The following is a 20,588-nucleotide window of genomic DNA, read 5'->3' on the forward strand; positions in this document are numbered from 1 at the left end:
TACCAGTTCCTGTAATTTGTGCTTATTTAATGTACACTAACTATGAAGCAACACTGGTGATTCTATGTGCAATTGTATTTTTCTCATATTTTTTTTCTGTCCCTATATTGTGGGGAAAATAAACTGTGGAACTTAAGCTGTTTTTGTCGTTTTTTTATCTTCTTGTGGTAAGTCTTACAATACTTTTTATTTGTAGGACTCTGTCACCCAGCCTTTAACAACATCTCCTGCTAATCTTTTACAACCTGTTGATAATAAGTGGAAGAACGTAAGTATGGAGTTTTTGTTGTATTTCTGTGTCAAGACTAAAAACAGGCAGAACTTTTGCAGACTTTGTCAACTTCTTGGTGAATAAAAGATTTGCAGTTGTCCTCTGTGATAGGTTCATTAGCTAATAGATGAAGGCAGACTTCCTGATCAATGCAGCTGGGTATTTAGGAATTGAACAGGTCTTACGTGGATTGTATTCCCACACATATTATACAGTTTTTAGCTCAAAATTCTTATCAAAGCACTGTAGTTCTTCAGAATGGTGGCAAGTGCTTTTGTGTATCCCACTGATAGGTGCCAGTTGGAAGCAATGGATCTTACTGCTCCCTCCTCCAAGAGCTGCCTGATATTCTTGCCTAGCAAGTGAGGGTGCTGGCTCCAATTTCAGTCTTAGCCTTAGGTTCTTCAAGCCTGAATCTTTGCAAGAGTATGGCTTAGTAGCTGCTGGGCCACCAAGTGGTTTGTATGCAATTTTGCAGAATCAGCTTCAACTTATGTGTACTAGTTCTAGTAAAGCAGGGAGAAAAAAGCCTGACTCTTGTTCAGCAGAGAAGAGCTCCCTGAATTCCCTGTCCCTTGCTAGGGTAGCTTCTATTTTTTAAAAAAGTAATGATAGATTGTAACATTTATAGGAATTTAGAGGAAAAAGAGCATATGACATCAGCTAAAACTATTAACCTTTAAACTAAGGGGAATCAACAGCAATTTTGCTCTGTTTTCAAATGTCTTTCAATGTAAAAACCTGTTCTTTCCATGCTGTCAGATACACAGCTTGCTTGTTTTATGTACAGTTCCTGTTGATTTGTTGACCTAGAATGTAGGCTGTGATTCTTCCATGCTACTGTATGATGTATCATATGTGGCTTTAAATAATAAAAATTATTAATTATATTATTATTATATATATTATATATATTATTAATTATTAATTATAATATTTATATAATAATATAAAGTGCTTTTCTGGTATGTAGCATCTTTTTTTTTCTTCGTAAGTAGAGCTAGTTTTCTTGTTGCACCCTTAATGAGTCTTCTTTTCCTTCTTGTACTGAAAAGCAAAAATGTTTTGCACTTTCAAATGGAATGGTACGTAATATTTACTGCTATGCGCCGTAAGTGATGAAAACTTTCAGATGATTTTTAATAGGGTTTGTAGGGGGTCACCACTGTGTTTCTGATCAAGTCTTTTAGGATTTAATAGTTTTCACTAAATAAGTTAGTATTTTTATAAGCAACCTGGAAGAAAATATGAAATCACCATTGATCAGTATGATATGATAGTTGAAGTAGTTTATAAAGAGGACAAATCAATGATACAGAAAGATGTGGATTACTTGGTAATTTGGGTACAGTATGTGTTCTGATACAAGAGTAAAATCACATGCTGTAGAAGGCCATATTCAAAGGACATAAAATCCCATTAAAGTAGGGATTGAATAGGTCATAAATAATATGTCAGCTAAAACTGAAGTTTTCCTTGCCTGCAAAGACTGTGGAAAGTCTTTGCTTAAGGCAAAGTGAAAAATTTATCTGCATTCTCTATTCCATTCTGACAGTTCTTTTATCGTGTCTGCTTATAGTGTCTGCTTTTTCTGAACTGTATTCAAAGATACAAGAGACCAATCAGAGTTGCCAAAGTTTAGCACAATGAGTTTTTTATCTGTAAGATTAAAGGAGATTGATCTACTTGCCCATCGGGTGAAATATTTAATAATCACTTGATTTTCAGTTTTGCGGAAAAGGGAAAAATCTATAACCTTTTTATTAAAAGAGGAAGAAAAAGAATTTGAGGACCTAAGGTAGACAAATTAACACTGAATGTATGGAATTTAGTCTGGATGATGTACTGTTGGAGTAACTTCCTGAAGTTTGATAGCAATGGAAAAAGCTGCCACAGTGAAGGATTAGATTATGGAAATTACGATAGTTTTTCTTACAGTTCATGTCCTTAGGGAAGTAATTGATTTGGAGCAGTGCTCTGTCTTACACAGCAGGTCAGACAGCCCAAGTGTGATCATGAGGTTCATTATTCTAAATGAAGAAATGTGAAATTACAAAGTAATAATATGATACTTTGTTCTTTGTGCATCTTGGTACTCAGATATTTAAGTATTTTGAGGAGGACCAAGAAATAGACGACTGAAACTCTTCATAATGAAGAAGCTAACTTAATAGGATTAATAACAAACTTTGTATGCGTACATATTGTTTTTCAAAAAGGATTACCTTAATGAGACTGAAGTGCTGTATAAAATGTGGACAAACTGGCTAAAGATATGTTATGCTGTAACTTTCAAGATGATGTCAAGCAGTTCCTTATTTTAACACTTTTCTTTCTCTTGTGAGAGCCCTGACAGATTTTGCAGATCTTTTAGTCTCCGCTTCCCACTGTGTTAAAGAGCTTCCCTGCTTTGGGGAGAAAAGTGGTTTCTATGAGGAGCTGTTACATGCTTTGCTTCAGTGTTGTTTCAGTGAAAATGTCACATGATATATTTTATTTTTCTAAATGTTGTACTTTTGTATTTTTGCTAAATTGGAATATGAAAAGACTTCATCTTTTTTTTTCATCTTCTCTCACCAATGAGATGAAAAAGACTAAATAAGGGTAAAACCAATAGAATAGCAAGTGCCATTCTGTTGTGTACATGCAAGAGTAATGAGATAAGGGTGTACTTTATATTCTTTTGTGCAAAAACATTAATAACATTAATAATACCTAATATTCAAGGCATCACAGGTACAAAGCTAATTTTTCATCATTAATCCTCAAATGTGGGGACAGTGTTATTTTAACTAACCAGTGTAGTACATCAATATAATAAAAATCTCTGGGGAGTTTTCTGACTTAAAGAAATATGATGTTCTTGTCAGAAATGATCCAGAAGAATATAGCATTTTATATGTATCCTTGTGATTGGAAGTGATTATTTTGCAGGTAGGGAAGTGAATGTTAGAGGCAGATATCTGGTGTGTTATAGAGAAACAGACTTACGGCGCCTGTTGACATATGAATATATCTTTTTTGCAGTAAAATGATTAAAAGCAGTTGTTTCAATAACAGTAGACTCTTGCAGTCTTTCTTATTGGAAAGAGAAGTATGTGAATGAGAGGAAACGGAATTTTTAAAGGAAATACTGATTTTTTTCAGTCTCATTTCTACTGTTTGTTACTAAGGTGGCTTAAGATACAGTGATCTAATCAGAGCTGAATTCATTTGATTTCAAGACTAAGGTTTTTTTTATTATTATTATTTTGATAGAGCTCTGTGTGTATTTTAACTTATAAAGTATGAACAGATCCACTTAAAGCTAAGAGATTTAGAAGGTTGAAAGCTGAAGTTTGGTTGGTCTGAAGTGTTTCGGTATAACAGTACTGGTGATATCATACAAAAAAAATCTCAGCTTATAGAGGGTAACTTGTTGAAAGAACTTGTTTCAGTAGAATGCGAATTATGAAAAGAAACCCACGGCAGCATTGTGTGTCTGTTTCATAATTGTATTTCTTGTGACATATACATGTGGAATTCAGTAGTTGATCTCTGGGTTCTGTAAACTAGTTTAAGGTTCAGTTATTATTTACATAGATAAATTTCAGCTTCTTCCTTGCGTATGCATGCTGATAAGGAGCCCAACAGTTATTGTTCATGTATATTTTCATTTTCCTTTAAAAATGTACTACTATATGTTTCAGGCCACACATTTCCGGTCTCCGCTTCTCCAGCAGACAGAAAACCAGGTGTCTTCAGCTACTTCTAATCAGGGACAACAGGCTGTAACTGATGTCATCCAGCAGCTCCTTGAATTATCAGAACCAGGTGCTGTAGAAAATAACCAGCCTCAACAACCTGGTCAACAACTCAATATTGCTGTGGGACTCAACAGAGATATTTTGCAGGTAAGAGCTGTGTATGATAACAGCTTTACATTTCAATGGTTTTACTCATCATTTTTATTTTAGTGAAATTTGGCTTCAGTATTTTCAAAGGTAGCATTCCTTCAGCATTTTTAAATAGTTAAGAAATGGTTAAGAAAGACCTGTAAATGAGTAGGAATGGAACATGCCAAGGTACGGCTTTATATAATATTGAAAAGGAAGGTTGCAGATACTGATTATGTGACAGAAGAAAGCTGTGCGCAGACCAGTATGTGGATGTTTTGGTTCCTTTTTCTTTCTCTGTTGCCTAGAAGCAGCTTGTCACATGTTTATTGGTAATGATTCCTAAAATTAATATGGGCTACTTGAATCTTTACTGTCTTTGCAAATTCCTTCCTAGGTTGTGTTTTGTTTAACCCATCATATGACCTTGATGTTAGCAGTAGGAAATACTGTGTAGTGGAAGAGCTGTAGGGCAGTAGTTCAACTATGTCTTTTTTGTTTTGCAGCCTCTGTTGCATAAAGATGCAAACAGGGTGGAAGAACAGGCAGATTGTATTCACCTTTAGCGTTGCTGATATCCTGAAAACCTTTAATTTTTATCTAGCCTGATAAACACCACTTGCATTTCTCTTTTGGATGACCTGCATGTTTTATGTTGCTCTGTTCAGGTTCACTGTGTTATCTGTACCAAGTCTCTAATATGTGGAAAATTGTGTGTAGGTGCAACAAATTACCATACAAAATTATATCTGTAGTCTTGATAGCTATATTGAAAAGAAAGGAAAAAGTAATGTTTGAGGTATGAACATTCAGTATACTAAACATATTGTATAGAATAAAAGGAAAATGGTTTATTCCAAGTGATTAAATATTTGTGCCATCCTGTTGAAATGAATTCTTGTGGTCTCTGATCCAGGACCTTCTCAAACACAGTAGCATCCATCAAGGTGTTCTCTCTCTGTTCCTTTGGATGTACATAAAATGGGTGCACTGCCATGTCCCTCATCTAAATACTTCTTGAACACCTCTAGGGAAGGTGATTCCATAGCTGACTTCCTTTTTCATTATAGCTGTCTTCCATTTTCTTTATACCAATTATGACTTCTCTCCAAGCTGATGGGCTTCAAATTTGAATGCTAATGGGTCACTATTATCTTACATAGTGGGTATAAGACTATAGCTATGTATTCCTGGCAAATGTTTGACTCCATAGAGACTGCTGGCCCATTTTTGAAAGGTGAGTCCTTTAATTGCATTTGCGTTGTATCTTCTGAATAGTCATTTGAGAAAAGTTAGTGCAAATGGAGAATGCTTCTTTTCAAGTCTGAAGATTTTATTTTCCCTCATCTAGCAAGCTTTAGAGAACAGCGGACTGTCTTCAATTCCTGTCTCTGCACATTCTACTGACTGCAGCCAAGCTAAGACTCCTGGGACCCAGGATCAGACCACAGATGTCCAGACTCTCTCAAATCATCAGGCTGACTCTAATAATGCAGAACAAGATAAGGAACAAGAGACTACAGATAAACTGGATAAAAAGGAAAAAAAGGTTATTAAGAAAAAATCGCCATTTTTACCTGGTAATGTTGCTACCGTTTGCTACTTATTGTGCAGTAAGGACTGCAGTATTTCTGGGGATGTTGATGACTTCATAAAGGGATTTCTCAAAACATATTGTGGATCATCTCTTTTATCTAAAATACAGTGTTTGTGTAAGTTGTGGTTAACGTCATTTATGGATTTCATTAGTTTACAGTAGCAATAAATGAAGTTGTACTATTAAATCTTCAGAAAGTTCTTGGAACAGGACAGAAAATTGAAGACATAAAACTATAAAATGCAAATCTTCCATACCTTTTTCCCCATTGTTCTTTGAGGATAATTGGGATTTCGTGGTATCTCCTGGGGTAGAGAGTTGTTGCAAGCTCTTCTTCTTGTCTTTGGAAGTGAGGCCTCACATAGGTAGAGGTATAGTGCTGCTGCCTCATACAGATAATCGCCACTGATACAGCCTGTATAAGGAAGAGTAAAGATTGGCATTGTGGATAGTACTTGTGATCCCAAACATAGTTTTCATCAAAGTACTCATGTGATTATGTCATCGTAGATGCAGATTAATATTCTGACTCCACACTTTATTTTGTATGTACAAGTCTGTATTATCTCACTGTGTGCTTCAGTGCAGTTTTAATGTTACAGTTGCTTGGACCTTCAGGTTGCTAGAAGTTCTTTGTTCCGAGTATGGCCATCATGCTTCGGTAGCTGGCCTGTTGGAGATGGCTGTGTAATGGCCAATCATTTTGCTGTGTCCCTAGTAACTTAATAAATACATTCATGATGCATTTTTTTATTTTGCAAGGAATGCAGAATTAGAAAACTCAGCTTGTCCTGTGCTAAAAATCAGCATTGCCTTTATATCATCCAAATGCTGCTTTCAATATTAGTAAATATACACATCAGCTGAATTAAAAAATAGAGTTAAAGCAGAATATTGTACTGGCAGATGAGAACTGTGAGGGATTCATAGCTTTACTGAATATTGAGAAGATCCATATAAAATATCCTATCCAGTTGTTAGGTGTGGCTATGATTCTGGAGTTATATTCACTGCTAGATAAATTTTTGTTAGATGTGAGATTTCTAAGTCAAGTGGTATGTTGGATCGTTTTACGCTTACATTCAAAGTGGCCTGTGAACTGTTTCTTCCTATTCTGTGAAATTGCATTTTTTAGCTCTGTTTTTCTTCTTGGATTTTGATTTTCTCGTTCCAGCTCATTGCTATTGAACATATCTGACAAAGAAGTGAATTGTCCTACAGAGTGTTTTTTTTAGTAGCATCTGCAAAATGTTTTCATGTTCTTTCTGATTACTGAGTATGATAGTGACAGTGCAGTGAAATTTAGAAACAAGAAACAGTTAAAATCATTCAACTACAAATGTTTTGATTTTTTTTTTCTAGGTTCCATACGTGAAGAAAATGGAATAAGGTGGCATGTTTGTCCGTACTGCTCTAAAGAATTTAAAAAACCAAGTGACTTAGTACGTCACATTCGCATTCATACCCATGAGAAGCCATTCAAGTGTCCCCAGTGTTTTCGTGCGTTTGCCGTTAAGAGTACTCTCACAGCACACATAAAAACACATACTGGCATTAAAGCTTTCAAGTGCCAATTTTGTATGAAATGCTTTTCCACCTCAGGGAGTTTAAAAGTTCATATACGTCTACATACAGGTAAGGTCTCAAAGTTGCGTTTGTGTTTTCTATAATGTGAATGAGACCTCAAAAGAAAAGACACAATTTTAATTGCTTAATAACATATGTGTCCATCGTATTATTGATATCTACCATAGAAATCACTTCTAGTAATGTATGACGAACATGATTTTTTTCTCTAGCTTTCTAGTGTTCACTTTTCTGATGAATCAGCTCTTCTTTTAAGGTTGATACATCTTCTGCCATAAGATCTGTGGTAGTTTCACCAACTTAAATACTTTAAAAACCTTGTATGAGTTCAGAGTTGTAGCAAAACTTTTCCTGTTTCATTCGTTGGTTATGTATATTCGGTGTTCAGTATGTTCTTAGTCTGATGCCTTTAACCCATGAAATATTGATGTTGAATCCATCTGCAGAACATCTTAATATTTTATTTTTTTAACTTCAAGCTAGTAAACTTGTCTTTTTTCTTTTAATTTAAAGTAAATATTCAAGAAATCAAACTTATTTGATCATTCAAAGCACTGTTTGATTTGAAAAATAAGGTAGTTCAGTGCTTGTGGAGCTTCATCATATAACTATATGGCTACCTATCAGAGATGGGCATTTGCTGTTTTTTCTCTGTCAATCACATTAGGTTTGTCGAGTCAAGTTAAAGGTTCACCTTGCGCTCTGTGCTGACTTTCTGTTGCTTTAAATATTCTGGCCAGTAGTTTCATTTGAAATTTCTTTGTTATTCTATTATGAAGAACAGCATGTTCTTGTGCTTTTTTTTTCCTCTTATGATTTTCTTCGTGGTGTACCCAGTCATATTTTCTAGCCTTGTAAATTCAAGACTTCTTCTTGGGCAGAAGTTGAATGCATCAGCTTTGCCTGTTTCTGTATCTTCCCAAGTTCTCCAGTATGTATTCCAAGTAGAGCAAGTGCCCAGATCTGAATATTCTGTTCAAAATGCTACTGGATTTTGTAGTGAAAATGTCTTACTTTAAAAAATTGTTGTTGGCATGCTTATTTGACTGCCATCTAATACTGTCGACATTGTCAGAGACTGATACAGAATTTCTTTAAAATATTACATCACTATTCAAGTGTTTTGTCCTATAATGTTTAAATTGCCTTTGTGTTTACTGATTGTTTTTTCTCACAGTTTTCCGTGGATTGTTTTGGAAGGATATTTGACCAAAGCAATTCTTTGATAGCTTCTGGCAACCTTTGAGAACTGCTGTCACTTCTTTTTTCCTTGATAATAAGTTTGCTTGAAGCGTTAGAACTAGTTGGTAGCTTGGCAGTTTTATATTTACTGTTGATTACATTTTATCGATCTTCTCTGAAAACATATTTAACAATGAACTCCCAGATGGAAACCAAAACAGAAAATAGAGAAAAGAGAATCTATATTCCCAAACTGCTCATTTCTAGGAAGGTGGAAATAAAATTTTGAAACTAATTTTTTTTTTAAATCTCTTGTAGGTGTCAGGCCTTTTGCTTGTCCTCACTGTGACAAAAAGTTTCGAACATCTGGCCACAGGAAAACTCATATCGCTTCACATTTTAAACATAGTGAACTAAGAAAGATGCGACATCAACGTAAACCTGCAAAAGTTCGAGTAGGAAAGTCAAGTGTTCCTGTACCAGATATCCCTTTGCAAGAGCCAATACTCATCACTGATTTAGGTAAAGAGTCTGTAAACCTGTGCTTTCTTGTAAACATGAAGTTTGGGTTTCACTGGAAGATAGAGGTTAGAATTTAATAAAGCAAACACAACTACGCCTTAGTGAAAATGTTGTACATTGAAGTAGGTAATCAGAAATCAGGCTTTAACTCAATGCTGTACTTCATAGTTTCTTACGTTACACCTCTTCTGTCCTTTCAGAATTACAAAGTCTTTTTTATTTATGCAGGAATTGTATAAGCCTTACCAATAAGAATTATATTAATCTTTACAGTATGTAAGTTGAAGAACTTTTAACTATTTCTAGATCCTTGGTATAGAAAAGGTGACATACAATTTATGTCCGAGATTTTTAGTGCAGTCTCACCTTGAGTGCTTGTATGGGAAATTTATAATCACAGCCTGAACCTCTGATTAATCAGCTGAGGCAAGTTTCAGGTCAGCTGTGGGAACACAGGTGAGGGTAATTCAGCTGTGCTCCCGGAAGGGGTGGAGCCTGACTCCACCCCCTCTAGACCTCATTTAAGGGCTGACCCCACTGAAGCAGCATCTCTTTGAGATCACTCCTTGGTGGAGATTGCTTCAGCATTTTCCAGCAGGCTGAAGGCCTCTATTGGGTGAGTCTTTCCTTTAAATAATCTTTTGGTTATTTATCACCACCTCTCTTTGTACCATCTTCGCATTACTGTCACTATACATGAATGTACAGACTGAGTGCAGGTTTGGGTGTCACAATATAAAAGGGATGTAAAACTGCTAGAGAGTGTCCAAGAAAGTGTTATGGTGATAGTGAAGAGTCTGGAGAGCAAGAGGTATGAGGGGTAGCTGAGGTCACATAGTTGGTTCAGCCTAGAGAAGAGGAGGTAGAAGGGAGATCTTATGTCGGACTACAACTTCCTCACTACAGAAGTAAATTGGCAAGCGCTGATCTCTGCTCTCTGGTTGCAGTGATATACAGAATATACAGATATATAGAGACAGAATACTCTTGTGTCGGTGGTTGGATGTTTAGTAGGGGAAACTCTTAACTGGTTTTCCAGAACTACACTTTCAAGTGACTTCAGAGTACAGCACGTAACAAGATATATATATGTCATGGCAAACTGTAGTAGACCAAATGCTTATTAAATATTTGACAAGATATATATTTGGTACTTGACTAAATGTGAAACATCTGTTCAGCAGTGAATTCTTAACTGTTGACTTTCTTGCAAGTCAGTGTGTTGGATATTCCTGAGGCTCAGTATAATGAGGCTGACCTATATACAAATTATCACTAAGATAGCATAAATGATACAGTATGTGTAATGCTAAATAGATTCATGCAGACCTTTTAAGAAGGTGATGAAAATGTGATGTTTCTACCATATCCTAACTTGCCAAAAGTCTAGCTGTTGTTTGTTATTTTTCAAATACTACATTTCTAGATAACTGCAAATATCTTTAACAATTATTTGTTCTTTTTTTGTGTATTTGTATGTGCAGGTCTTATCCAACCAATTCCAAGGAATAGCCAGTTCTTCCAAAATTATTTTAACAATAATTTTGTGAATGATGCAGACAGACCATATAAATGTTTTTATTGCCATCGAGCCTATAAAAAATCTTGTCATCTTAAACAACATATCAGGTAAAACAAATACAAAGGAGAAAGTAAATGTATGAACAAATTCTTAACGAAAAGCATGATGTTTACAGTGTGTTCTGAAAAAGGGAAGCCAGAAGAGGCTGTTTCTGTTCTTATTGGCTTTTAAGGAATGAGCCAGTGATAAGTGATTTTTCTGGTAGTGCTGAAGGAGAAATTTGGAATAACTTGTGTCTGTATGTAATCCTGGCAGTACATGTGGTTGTGTTTGCTGTGCAGCTCATTAACACTTGAGGTCCTTTTTTTACTGATCAATTTATAGAAAATTGCAGGCATTACATGCAAATTCTTGTAATAGCTCTTAATAGCATACTCCAAATAATCTGCTTTGTATGTAACTGCTGTTATTTGGGGAGGAAATCAGCTTTTCATTCTTTGTCCATTTTTTAAATGTATTAAATCTAAAAATTTACAGTGCAATTGAGCATACTTTTGGAGGTCATTTTGTTGCTTGATGTTGCTTGATGTTCTGTATAAGTGGGTGTTTGTTACAACCATAAATATCACAAATTCATAGAAAAATTACATTTGAAGGGGAACCGGTGGTGGTAACTAATCCAACAGTGTGTGAAAAAGAATGGCATGCTTCAAAGTTGGATCAGATTGCTCCAAGCCATGAGAAAGTTTTATAGTCCATGGTCTTTGACATTTAGTCAGGCTATCAAGAACTGCTTCCTGTTCTATAATCTATGAATAACTAAAGAAGAAAATACTGAGGGGGGGAGGGTGGGGGGGAAAGATGACTATGATTTAAGGAAAGAATTGTTTTATTCTGAAGTTCTGTGGACGCGGTTTTAGTTGAAATGAGCAGACCACGTGTAAATTGTAATATCTTAATCCATAGAATATTCATTTGAACTCATTTTTTTTTTTTTAATTCAGTCAAGTCTGATGAGAAAGTGCTACTTCTAGCTCTGCCATTGATAGTATGTAGGACATATATTAGTTATTAAAGCTTTAATATCCAGACTTTTTTGACTGAGGCTTCTTCCATCCATGCAACAGTTGCCTTAGTGTCTTTATTTTCCTTTTTTTTTTTTTTTGTTAATTTAATATCTTAATATCTCTTAAAATTAAACAAATTGACTTTTATTTTCTCTTAAAAAGGTCACATACTGGTGAAAAGCCCTTTAAGTGCTCTCAATGTGGAAGAGGTTTTGTGTCAGCGGGAGTTCTGAAAGCGCATATTAGAACACATACTGGACTGAAAGCTTTTAAGTGTCTTATATGCAACGGGGCCTTCACTACTGGTGGTAGCCTCAGGCGGCACATGGGAATCCATAATGACCTTCGGCCATATATGTGCCCGTATTGTCAAAAAACATTCAAAACCTCCTTAAACTGTAAAAAACACATGAAGACTCATAGGTACGTTTACTATTTTTGTATGTATCCTTCAACATACTTTGGCAGTTCTTCCTTAACAGTACTTTGAAAGACAACTTGACTCAGTAAACGCTAATAATCCAGAAGCATACTTATGGGTAGCAAATACTCAACTAACTCTGAAGTAGATTGTTGTTTAATAAAAATTCTAACAGAAATAGTTAGTGTCTGAGCTGTAAAAAGACTTTATTGCCCTTAATTGCAGGTATGAACTTGCACAGCAACTTCAGCAACATCAGCAGTCTTCTTCAATAGATGATTCCACAGTAGATCAACAGGGCATTCATGTTTCTGCACAGATGCAAGTAGAGATTGAAAGTGATGAGCTGCAGCAGTCAGAAGCTGTTGCAACAGATCAGCAAGCAATTTTAGAGTTAGACCAGCAGCCAGTAGGAGGCACAGAGGAAACAGCACTTGAACAACAATTGGCTGATCAGCCTTTAGAACAAGATGAAGGTGAGTGTATGAAAATAACCAGAGTAGTAAAGGGAATAAAAGCTCACTACTTGATATAATATGCAATATTATAATAGGTATGTTGTTAAAAAGGTAGTATATATTAAACTTTGCACTATTTATCTGTATCAAGTGAAAGTATGAAATATATGGGAAAAAAAAATACTGGCACAAAACTTGTACATATTTCATGTTTCTGTTTGGTATTTTGCATTGTGTAATTGGTTAGTAATTACTACAGCCTGCAATAATCAATAGTTCAAATACGTATTCAGCTTGTTGGTTGTTTTTTTTTTAATTTTAGTAAAGGAAAAATTTGGATCACTATAAAATATAACTTGTTGGGAGCAGATGAATTATACTGTTAGTTACATCTTTATTTTTTTTCTATTTCTGTTTTCCCTCCAATTCCTTTCTCTTCCGCATTTCAGATAGATTTGTGACATCCCAGCATGCTTTACAGGAAAACATCACTCAATTTGAGCAACAATCTATAACACAGCAGTCATTTGATCAACAGGGCTTATCACAAGGTTAGTAATAAGTAAGAATTTTATGAAGCTTTTGAAAGTAATCTTTATAAGTTTGGATTTGCAGCATAGCTATCATAAGGCATTTCGAAACTGAGCATCCACAGTTGGAGCAAGTGCAATATAAGAAAACCTGCAAAAACATTTTTTAATTACTCTTTTGAAGCTATACGTTGTAGAATATTTTGAATACTTAAATATAATAAGCTTTTCCTTTTATAAGCTGATATTTAGTCATAAAATTATGAAGTTTATAGTCAGGCATTTTATATTCCTTCCGTGATTCTTTTTGTAATCACTGTGAAAGCTCTAGCTGTACTTGTTCAGAACCTGTGAAGATCAGAAACAGTCTAAGATTTGACTAAGTTGCTGCTGAGATTCAGTATAAAGTGTGAAATATATGATCATGTAAAAAATTAGTTTCACCTTAGGACAGCAGTTGCTTTTGTATTGTTATAAAGCTACATGCATGACAAATGAAGAGATCATAAACATTTGGAAACTTCGTTGTTTTAGCTATAACATACTCAGAAGTGTGCGTAAGGAATGCTTATGTAGTTTGCAGAGAATGAAGAAATTACTGTTTCTTTGCTTTTGGCTGTTGGCTCTCTTGGGTTGGTGCTTTACATGAAGATACCAGTTTTTTTTTTGTTTGGCGGGTTATGATGTGTTACATTCACGGAGTTTTGTTTGTTTCTGACTCCAGCAAAGGACTTTTTACGTAACTGGTAATCAGCAGTTGATATGCCTGATGATTAAACTTCTCTATTCTTCATTTCATTCCCTGTTTAATTGTATAGAGCTTTTTATAAAATTCTATTGCTAAGTTGCGTGGAACTGTGAAGAAACAGGGCAATTTGTTCCAGATTTTAATTTCTAGTTTGTGCTACTTTATGTGCTCAGAAAATAGATTACACTCTGCCTTTATTAAGTAGGACTGGAACAGATCCTATTAAAACCCTATAGATTAATATTAGTTACCTTTCACAGTGATCTCAATGAGCAATAAGAGACTACAGAATAAATGTGAAAACTTTCACCCTCAATGTTACTTTCAGTGTGGTGGTGGCTTTTTTCTTTTGGATTTGTACAGCTTTTTTGAATTAAAAAAAATCCAACATTGTTTAAATCTTGTTTTGCAGTTTTAGGTAGAATTCGATTTTTAGTGTGTTTTATCTTCCCCTTTAAGTAAGCGTTGAATACTTAATGCTTTTTTCAGGGAAGGACAGTATTTCTAGGTCCTACAAAACAGTTTTTTCATCCGAAATATAGGCTGATCATCAGCGCATTATAAAATTGGTACGGGAGGATCAAAACATGGTGGTTGTTTTTTTTCTAATGCTCATTTGTATAAGATGTTTCCTGTTCTACTTGGAATCTCATCCACAGATTCTCAACTCTTTGAAGTTTCCTTGAAGATCCTGGAGCCCTACAAAATTTTTGAATTTCAGGTAGGTAAGCATTTGCGCGGATGCATGCGTTAAATTGGTCGACCCTCTCCCTATGTCTGCATCTGTGCTTCATGCTCCTATTTTCTTTTTCCTATCAGCTAGACAGAACATTCAAGTTCAAGACATTTTTTTTTTAATTATTTTCTTGGCATTTTTAGGCTGTATTCTTGTTAAAAGCTTTTGGCTCAGTATTTATTAATAGAACAACATCAGAGTTCCTAGAAAATCTTCAGTAGGTTTTATTTTTGTTTTATTTATTTTAAAGAAAAGGAGAATACATTTCATACAGATGGCTGACGTGTAGGTCTGTGTAGACCTCTCTGGACGGGTTCTTTCCTTCGCGTTTGTTTGCAGTATTTCTACAGAATTTCTAGTTTGTTGAGATGGTTTCTTTTTGACATGTTCAGACTTGTTGAGAAGTGCATATATTTTGAGTGTGTTTCTGTTATTCATCTGATATTCATTTTAGCTAGTTTTAAAGACAGTAAAAGCACTGTTGTGTTCTTTCTAATCTTAAATATTCAGGTATCCTCATTTTTAGTGAGGTCAGAACAACCAGATGGATCTTTCTATCAGGCATGTCTTTGGGTTCTTGAACATCATCTGTTACCAAACATCTTTTCATAAAGATTATGTCACCCTTTCTTCCTTTGAAATCTCTCTGGAAGCATGGTTCAATGTTAATGATTAAATTAGTGGTAATGGGTAGAGTGTTTTTGAAATACTGTGGGAATTTCAAATACTATTATTCTGTAGCCCATATGAATATGCCCTTGCCACCAGACTGCTGTTCTGCTTTCTTAAGAAGTTGATTTACAGTCTTAGGACTTTGTACTTTTGCTCTGAAAATGACCTGTTTACACATGGGTTCCAGTGGATACTGTTCTGTTGGTTCTAAAAGTTGCCTATGAAGCAAACTTGCAGAACATCTGATTGCTGGTCATTGATCTTCACAAGGAGCAACAAGTGCATGTAGATGCATTTGTAGTGTTAGAATTTGAATGACCTGTCAGTTTGGACAACAAAGACTTTGAGTTGTCAGTACAAACCAAGATAGCGTATTTTTTATGAACTATTATACAGTTTGATATCTGGTTCTCCTCTCTGCTCATGAACTGATTTACAAAATATAAAATATTTTCATTTACTTCTATCAGTGTGAAGAGAGAGTAGGTTGGGTGATGTTACAAAGCCAGGAAGTAGTGAATATTGTGATTTCTTACAGCGAATATAAAAGGTCTTTCCATGTTTAGAAAACTGTCATAAGAGTCTCTATATTATAAAGCCTAAGTTGTTTTCTGTTCTTTGCTTGGCAAAGAAAGGTTAGGCCAAGGTTTCAGGAAGGTGATAGGTAGTGATGGAAAATAAGAGCAGAAATTAAAGGCTCTGAGTTGTACTTCTGTCTCCTCAGTCTCTCTTAAACTATTCTGTGAAAATAGTGTGATGCTGGCAATTGTTTGCATTTTCAGAGTTGTCAGATCCTTTCAACTTCTGAGTGGACATTGACCTTCAGCCTAGGTGCTGAGCAACATAATGTGTATATATTTCTGTCATACATTGCTTTCTATTTATCCCTGAACTACATTCAAAAGTAGTATTTCTTTTTTCAGTTTGTCCCAAAATAACTCCAAATTCACAACTTTGCTTTCTAAGCACTTTGGGAATTTATTTATTTTTTTTTAATTTCTGGAAGGGAAAAAAAAATGGTATGGAAAAAGACAGTAAAATATTAAAATACTGTAAAATGAAACGGGTAATGGCAAAATAGCTTTTTTACTTCTTTTTACTAAAAATTAGTTAGTGATTAAATTATACATATGTTTTCACACTGTTGTTTGTTTCTATGTTTGATAGTTATGTCCATTTTTGAATGGAGGGCATGAAAGTGGCATCTCTCTTTTTCCCTCTGTTTATTGAGGCCTTTTTTGAGTGTGTGTATTCTTAGCAAGCTTAGCAAGAATACTGTGTTTCCCATAACAGTGCTTCTAATATTTTGTTTGAAAACAGCAGTTAGTGGCCCTCTAATGACCATAAAGCTTTTTCATGGCTGTTCTTCATACTGCTCCTAGTTTGTCATTTCACTAAATAATTTAGCTACAAGATTTAGTCTGTACAATCTTTTTATTTCCTATAATCTTGGTAGTTGAAAAAGAGAATCTAATACAAGAGATGCAGCATTAGGTTTTGTTCTAAATTCCTACCTAACTAATGGTGCTTTCAAGATTGGTTTACATTTGTGACTTTTCATTCTATGGTATAAGCAGTAGCACATAAGTAGATTACTTTTCTATATAGTTTATAGTGTTCTTTTGCTGTGAAAAATATCATTTGGGGCAACTTCTACTTATGCTTAACACATCCCAGTGTTTGATATTCTGTAATTCAAAACATTCTCTAAGCACTGCTTTTTGGCCTCTGATGCTGTGATAATCTGATATGGGTTCGTTTCTACCCTGTTTTCATAATCTTTACCCTTTTTGTCCATTGAAGGCAAACTGCACAGAAATAATAAAATTAATTACTACCATTATTAATTATAAATACTTGTGGATTCTCTCTCGCTTTTTTTTTTTTTTTTTTTTCCCCCTACATACCATTTACTTGTTTATTTATATATATTAAAAATATTAGAGCCTGGAAGGGCCAACAAAAGAGCATGTCTATTAGCATAAAAAAAATGCAATCTGAAATATATTTTCCTGGCTTTGAATCAGTTATATGATCCATTTGTTCATTCATTTAGAAAATGAGGTAATTGAGATCTGATGTTCTAGAAGAACAAAACTAAATAAATGTCAGATCTTTTGACTGGAAATGTGAATGAAAATGTTCATTTTTACTTTGCAGTTTGCCTTTGAGAGGCCATACTTTACTATTATCTAAAGAGTGGGAGTACGTGGAGGAGATCCAAAGTAGGAGACAGTGGGGTTACTTTATCAGAAACTGGAGTTCTCCTATTGGGTCATCTCCTCCACTCACCCGCCATCCTCCCCACTGAGCTTTGCATCCTTGTGATCGGCTTCCAGTGTAGTTAAGGGAGCGTGGTACCAACGTGGATAAAGGGAGATGGGTCAACCTGTTTGACACATGCATGCTTACGTACAAGAAATTCAAAATTTCAATGGCTCTAAGGTAATTGTGACACTCTGAAGAAACTTCAAACAGTGTTTTTCTGTGGAGGAGATTGTCCAATAGAATTCCAGCTAATGGTAAGTAACCCAATTATGCAATTATGCCAAAAACAGTTGTGTATTTTGCCACTCAGCAGTGAAGAAATAAAATGAATATTACTGTGTGGTAATACTATTTTATCTATTTTGAAGGTAATCTTCAAGAAATGTGGTATTATTCAGAGTTCAATTCAGTGTATTTTCTGGTTTTGTGATTTTATGTTTCTGGCAGGGTTTGCAGTTAATGAGAGCTACAATCAACAGACTCAGTTTCCAGCTGTACAGCAGCTGCAGGATTCAAGCACACTTGAATCTCAGGCTCTTTCAACAAGTTACCATCCACCATCCCTTCTTCAAGTTCCTAATACAGATGCTATTAATGTAGTAAGTACTGCTAGATGACATAATCCACTGTGTTGAGTTCAGTGAGGATTTTCTTCTAAGTTCTTCATAAATGATTACATGAACTGAGAAATCAGGAAAGTTTCACAATGTCTTTCCTAGGTTGCTTTTGTTCAACAGCTGGGAAAAAGGGGGGTGATGTAATTGGTTCTTGTTTCCTTAAGGATTGTACACTTTGCTCAAGACTTATAAAAGGATCTAATGCTATAAAGTAAAATTGTGAACCTGGAACTGAGGAACCCCTATGAGTCTTCTCATGTGACTTAGCATTATAAAATAACAGAATGCAATAATGCAAGATATTATTTCCTAATTTTTAAATTATTAAAGGTATGATAAAGTAATAAAAGCAACATTACAATTCTATAAGTCATCAGTCATTGAGGTTGTATAGTATGTTGTTCTTTCATGGTTCCCATCTGGTTAAATTTGTAAAGCAGTTCAGTTGCTTAAAAAAGCTCCACAGTTTAAAATTTGCATTTTTTTTATATTAACAGCAGATAGCATGAAGAACATCTCTAGTAATGGGGACTGTCTTTGCTATACTGAACTTGTAAAAGACAAAATCTGGTCAAGGAAGTGAAGTGGATTTTAAGATCTGAAATTCAGTCTCTGAAATTTTCTTCAAACATGTTCTGGAGGATTTTTCTGTAGTTGTTTCTCAGAGGAAGAACTTCCCCAGAAAGTACTGAAGACTGTCAGTACTAGTGGGTATTTTGCTGCTCAGTGTGGGTCTTCTCTGCTTAATAAGTCTACTTCAGGGTTAAATTCAATCCTTCAAACACCGTAAAATTTAGGAAGATGTGAGGCTTTTTTTTCTAGACTTGTCGAGGTGCACTTGCACCTCCTTTACATTTTCTTCTGATTCAGTAGATGCACATTTTTCTTCTTCTCCTTGTGAAAGAGTTAAGGTATTGTATTACACTCAATTTCTTGTCATGAATTTGGGAAAGAATAGATCTCTGGCTTTGTTATGTTTTCTACTTTAAATGCTGTAATTTTTCGTTGCCTGCTTGTGTGGCTTTATAGTAGTGTTTTGTTGAAATTTACTTGAGGCTTTGATTTCTAGACTACTCGCTTGATACAAGATCAGTCATCACAAGAAGAGCTTGAATTGCATGCCCAAAGGCCTCATTTTCTTGAGGACAGTGAAGATCAAAGCAGGCGTTCCTATAGGTTTGTTATGCTTTACTATTAGGTTCAGCCATAGAATTTCCTGGATGTCTTATGGCTACTAACTGTATGCAACTAATAATTTTGTTTTAATAGATGTGAATATTGCAACAAGGGCTTTAAGAAATCCAGCCATTTGAAACAACATGTACGATCGCATACTGGTGAGAAGCCTTATAAATGCCAACTATGTGGCCGTGGCTTTGTTTCCTCAGGAGTTCTTAAGTCACATGAAAAGACTCATACAGGTAACAGAGTATGCCAGTATTTCCTTAAGTCAGAATATTTGCTGTACCCAAACTTGTGTAAGTAAATGGAACAACTGCATGTTACTTGTTTGTTTCTGTTACTTTAAGGAGTTAAAGCATTCAGCTGTAGCATTTGCAGTACATCCTTCACAACCAATGGCAGCCTTACAAGGCACATGGCAACTCACATGAGCATGAAGCCTTACAAGTGCCCATTCTGTGATGAAAGCTTTCGAACAACTGTTCACTGCAAAAAGCATATGAAAAAGCATCAAACAGTCTCCTCAGCTGTAGCAGCAGCTACAGAAACAGGAGGGGGAGGTAATTTCATTTTTACTTTTACAGTCCTTACTGTATAACAAGTACAAATGTTTCAGTAGGTTACATTAATGCTCTAACAGTAATTCTATAAATTAACCTTAAAGCATGGGTGACATCTAATGTCCAAGGCTACTGGAAGTGCTTTTTTGTCTAAGTTGTTTAAAGAAATCAGTCTGCCAGTAGTCTATCCAGTATACTCAAAGTATTGTATGTTACATAACAACTTTTTGTGCCACTGAAGTAGGAATCTTTCATTCTAAATAACTGATACCTGCATTATTGTAATAATAAGAGTAATAAATCTAGTGCTATTTAAAAGAAATATAACTTGTTAGATCTCCTAAAGAGGGACTGCACAGTGGCCTTGTTTAATAATGTATTAATATATTTAATAATAAACATATGTTTTTGTAATTTCAAATAACAGATTAAACTAAACATACGTGCGTGTATGTATATGTATATTTTTGTAGTTGCATGCGTTGAAGATGATGATGAAAATTGTGAAAGAGCTTCCAGAAAATCTCGTCCTGGTGTCATAACTTTTACTGAAGAAGAAACAGCAGAACTGGCAAAAATTAGGCCTCGAGAAAGTGCTACTGTCTCAGAAAAAGTTCTTGTTCAGTCTGCTGCAGAGAAAGACAGAATAAGTGAGATCAAAGATAAGCAGGCAGAATTGGAAGCAGAGCCTAAATATGCCAACTGTTGTAGTTACTGCCCCAAAAGCTTTAAAAAGCCCAGTGATTTAGTCAGGTAAGAAATTGAAAACTTCG

At 35.0% G+C, this 20,588-nt stretch overlaps 1 protein-coding gene across 4 annotated transcripts in view; it reads left to right on the forward strand.

Annotated features, from left to right (window-relative positions):
• Nucleotides 1-20,588, forward strand: part of ZNF236 (zinc finger protein 236) — a 63,833-nt gene that overhangs the window by 21,131 nt on the left and 22,114 nt on the right. For all 4 annotated transcript variants that reach the window (XM_072329725.1, XM_072329726.1, XM_072329724.1 and 1 more), the window contains exons 8-21: nucleotides 197-268; nucleotides 3,961-4,164; nucleotides 5,498-5,726; nucleotides 7,106-7,378; nucleotides 8,831-9,034; nucleotides 10,519-10,663; nucleotides 11,786-12,046; nucleotides 12,270-12,520; nucleotides 12,952-13,053; nucleotides 17,904-18,055; nucleotides 19,143-19,249; nucleotides 19,343-19,494; nucleotides 19,603-19,815; nucleotides 20,289-20,568. In XM_072329725.1, the coding sequence (XP_072185826.1) occupies nucleotides 197-268; nucleotides 3,961-4,164; nucleotides 5,498-5,726; nucleotides 7,106-7,378; nucleotides 8,831-9,034; nucleotides 10,519-10,663; nucleotides 11,786-12,046; nucleotides 12,270-12,520; nucleotides 12,952-13,053; nucleotides 17,904-18,055; nucleotides 19,143-19,249; nucleotides 19,343-19,494; nucleotides 19,603-19,815; nucleotides 20,289-20,568 (2,645 nt within the window). The remainder of the gene's footprint in view (nucleotides 1-196; nucleotides 269-3,960; nucleotides 4,165-5,497; nucleotides 5,727-7,105; nucleotides 7,379-8,830; nucleotides 9,035-10,518; nucleotides 10,664-11,785; nucleotides 12,047-12,269; nucleotides 12,521-12,951; nucleotides 13,054-17,903; nucleotides 18,056-19,142; nucleotides 19,250-19,342; nucleotides 19,495-19,602; nucleotides 19,816-20,288; nucleotides 20,569-20,588) is intronic.

This window comes from Excalfactoria chinensis, chromosome 2 (assembly GCF_039878825.1).
Source record: "Excalfactoria chinensis isolate bCotChi1 chromosome 2, bCotChi1.hap2, whole genome shotgun sequence".
NCBI classification, from domain to species: Eukaryota; Metazoa; Chordata; class Aves; order Galliformes; family Phasianidae; genus Excalfactoria; species Excalfactoria chinensis.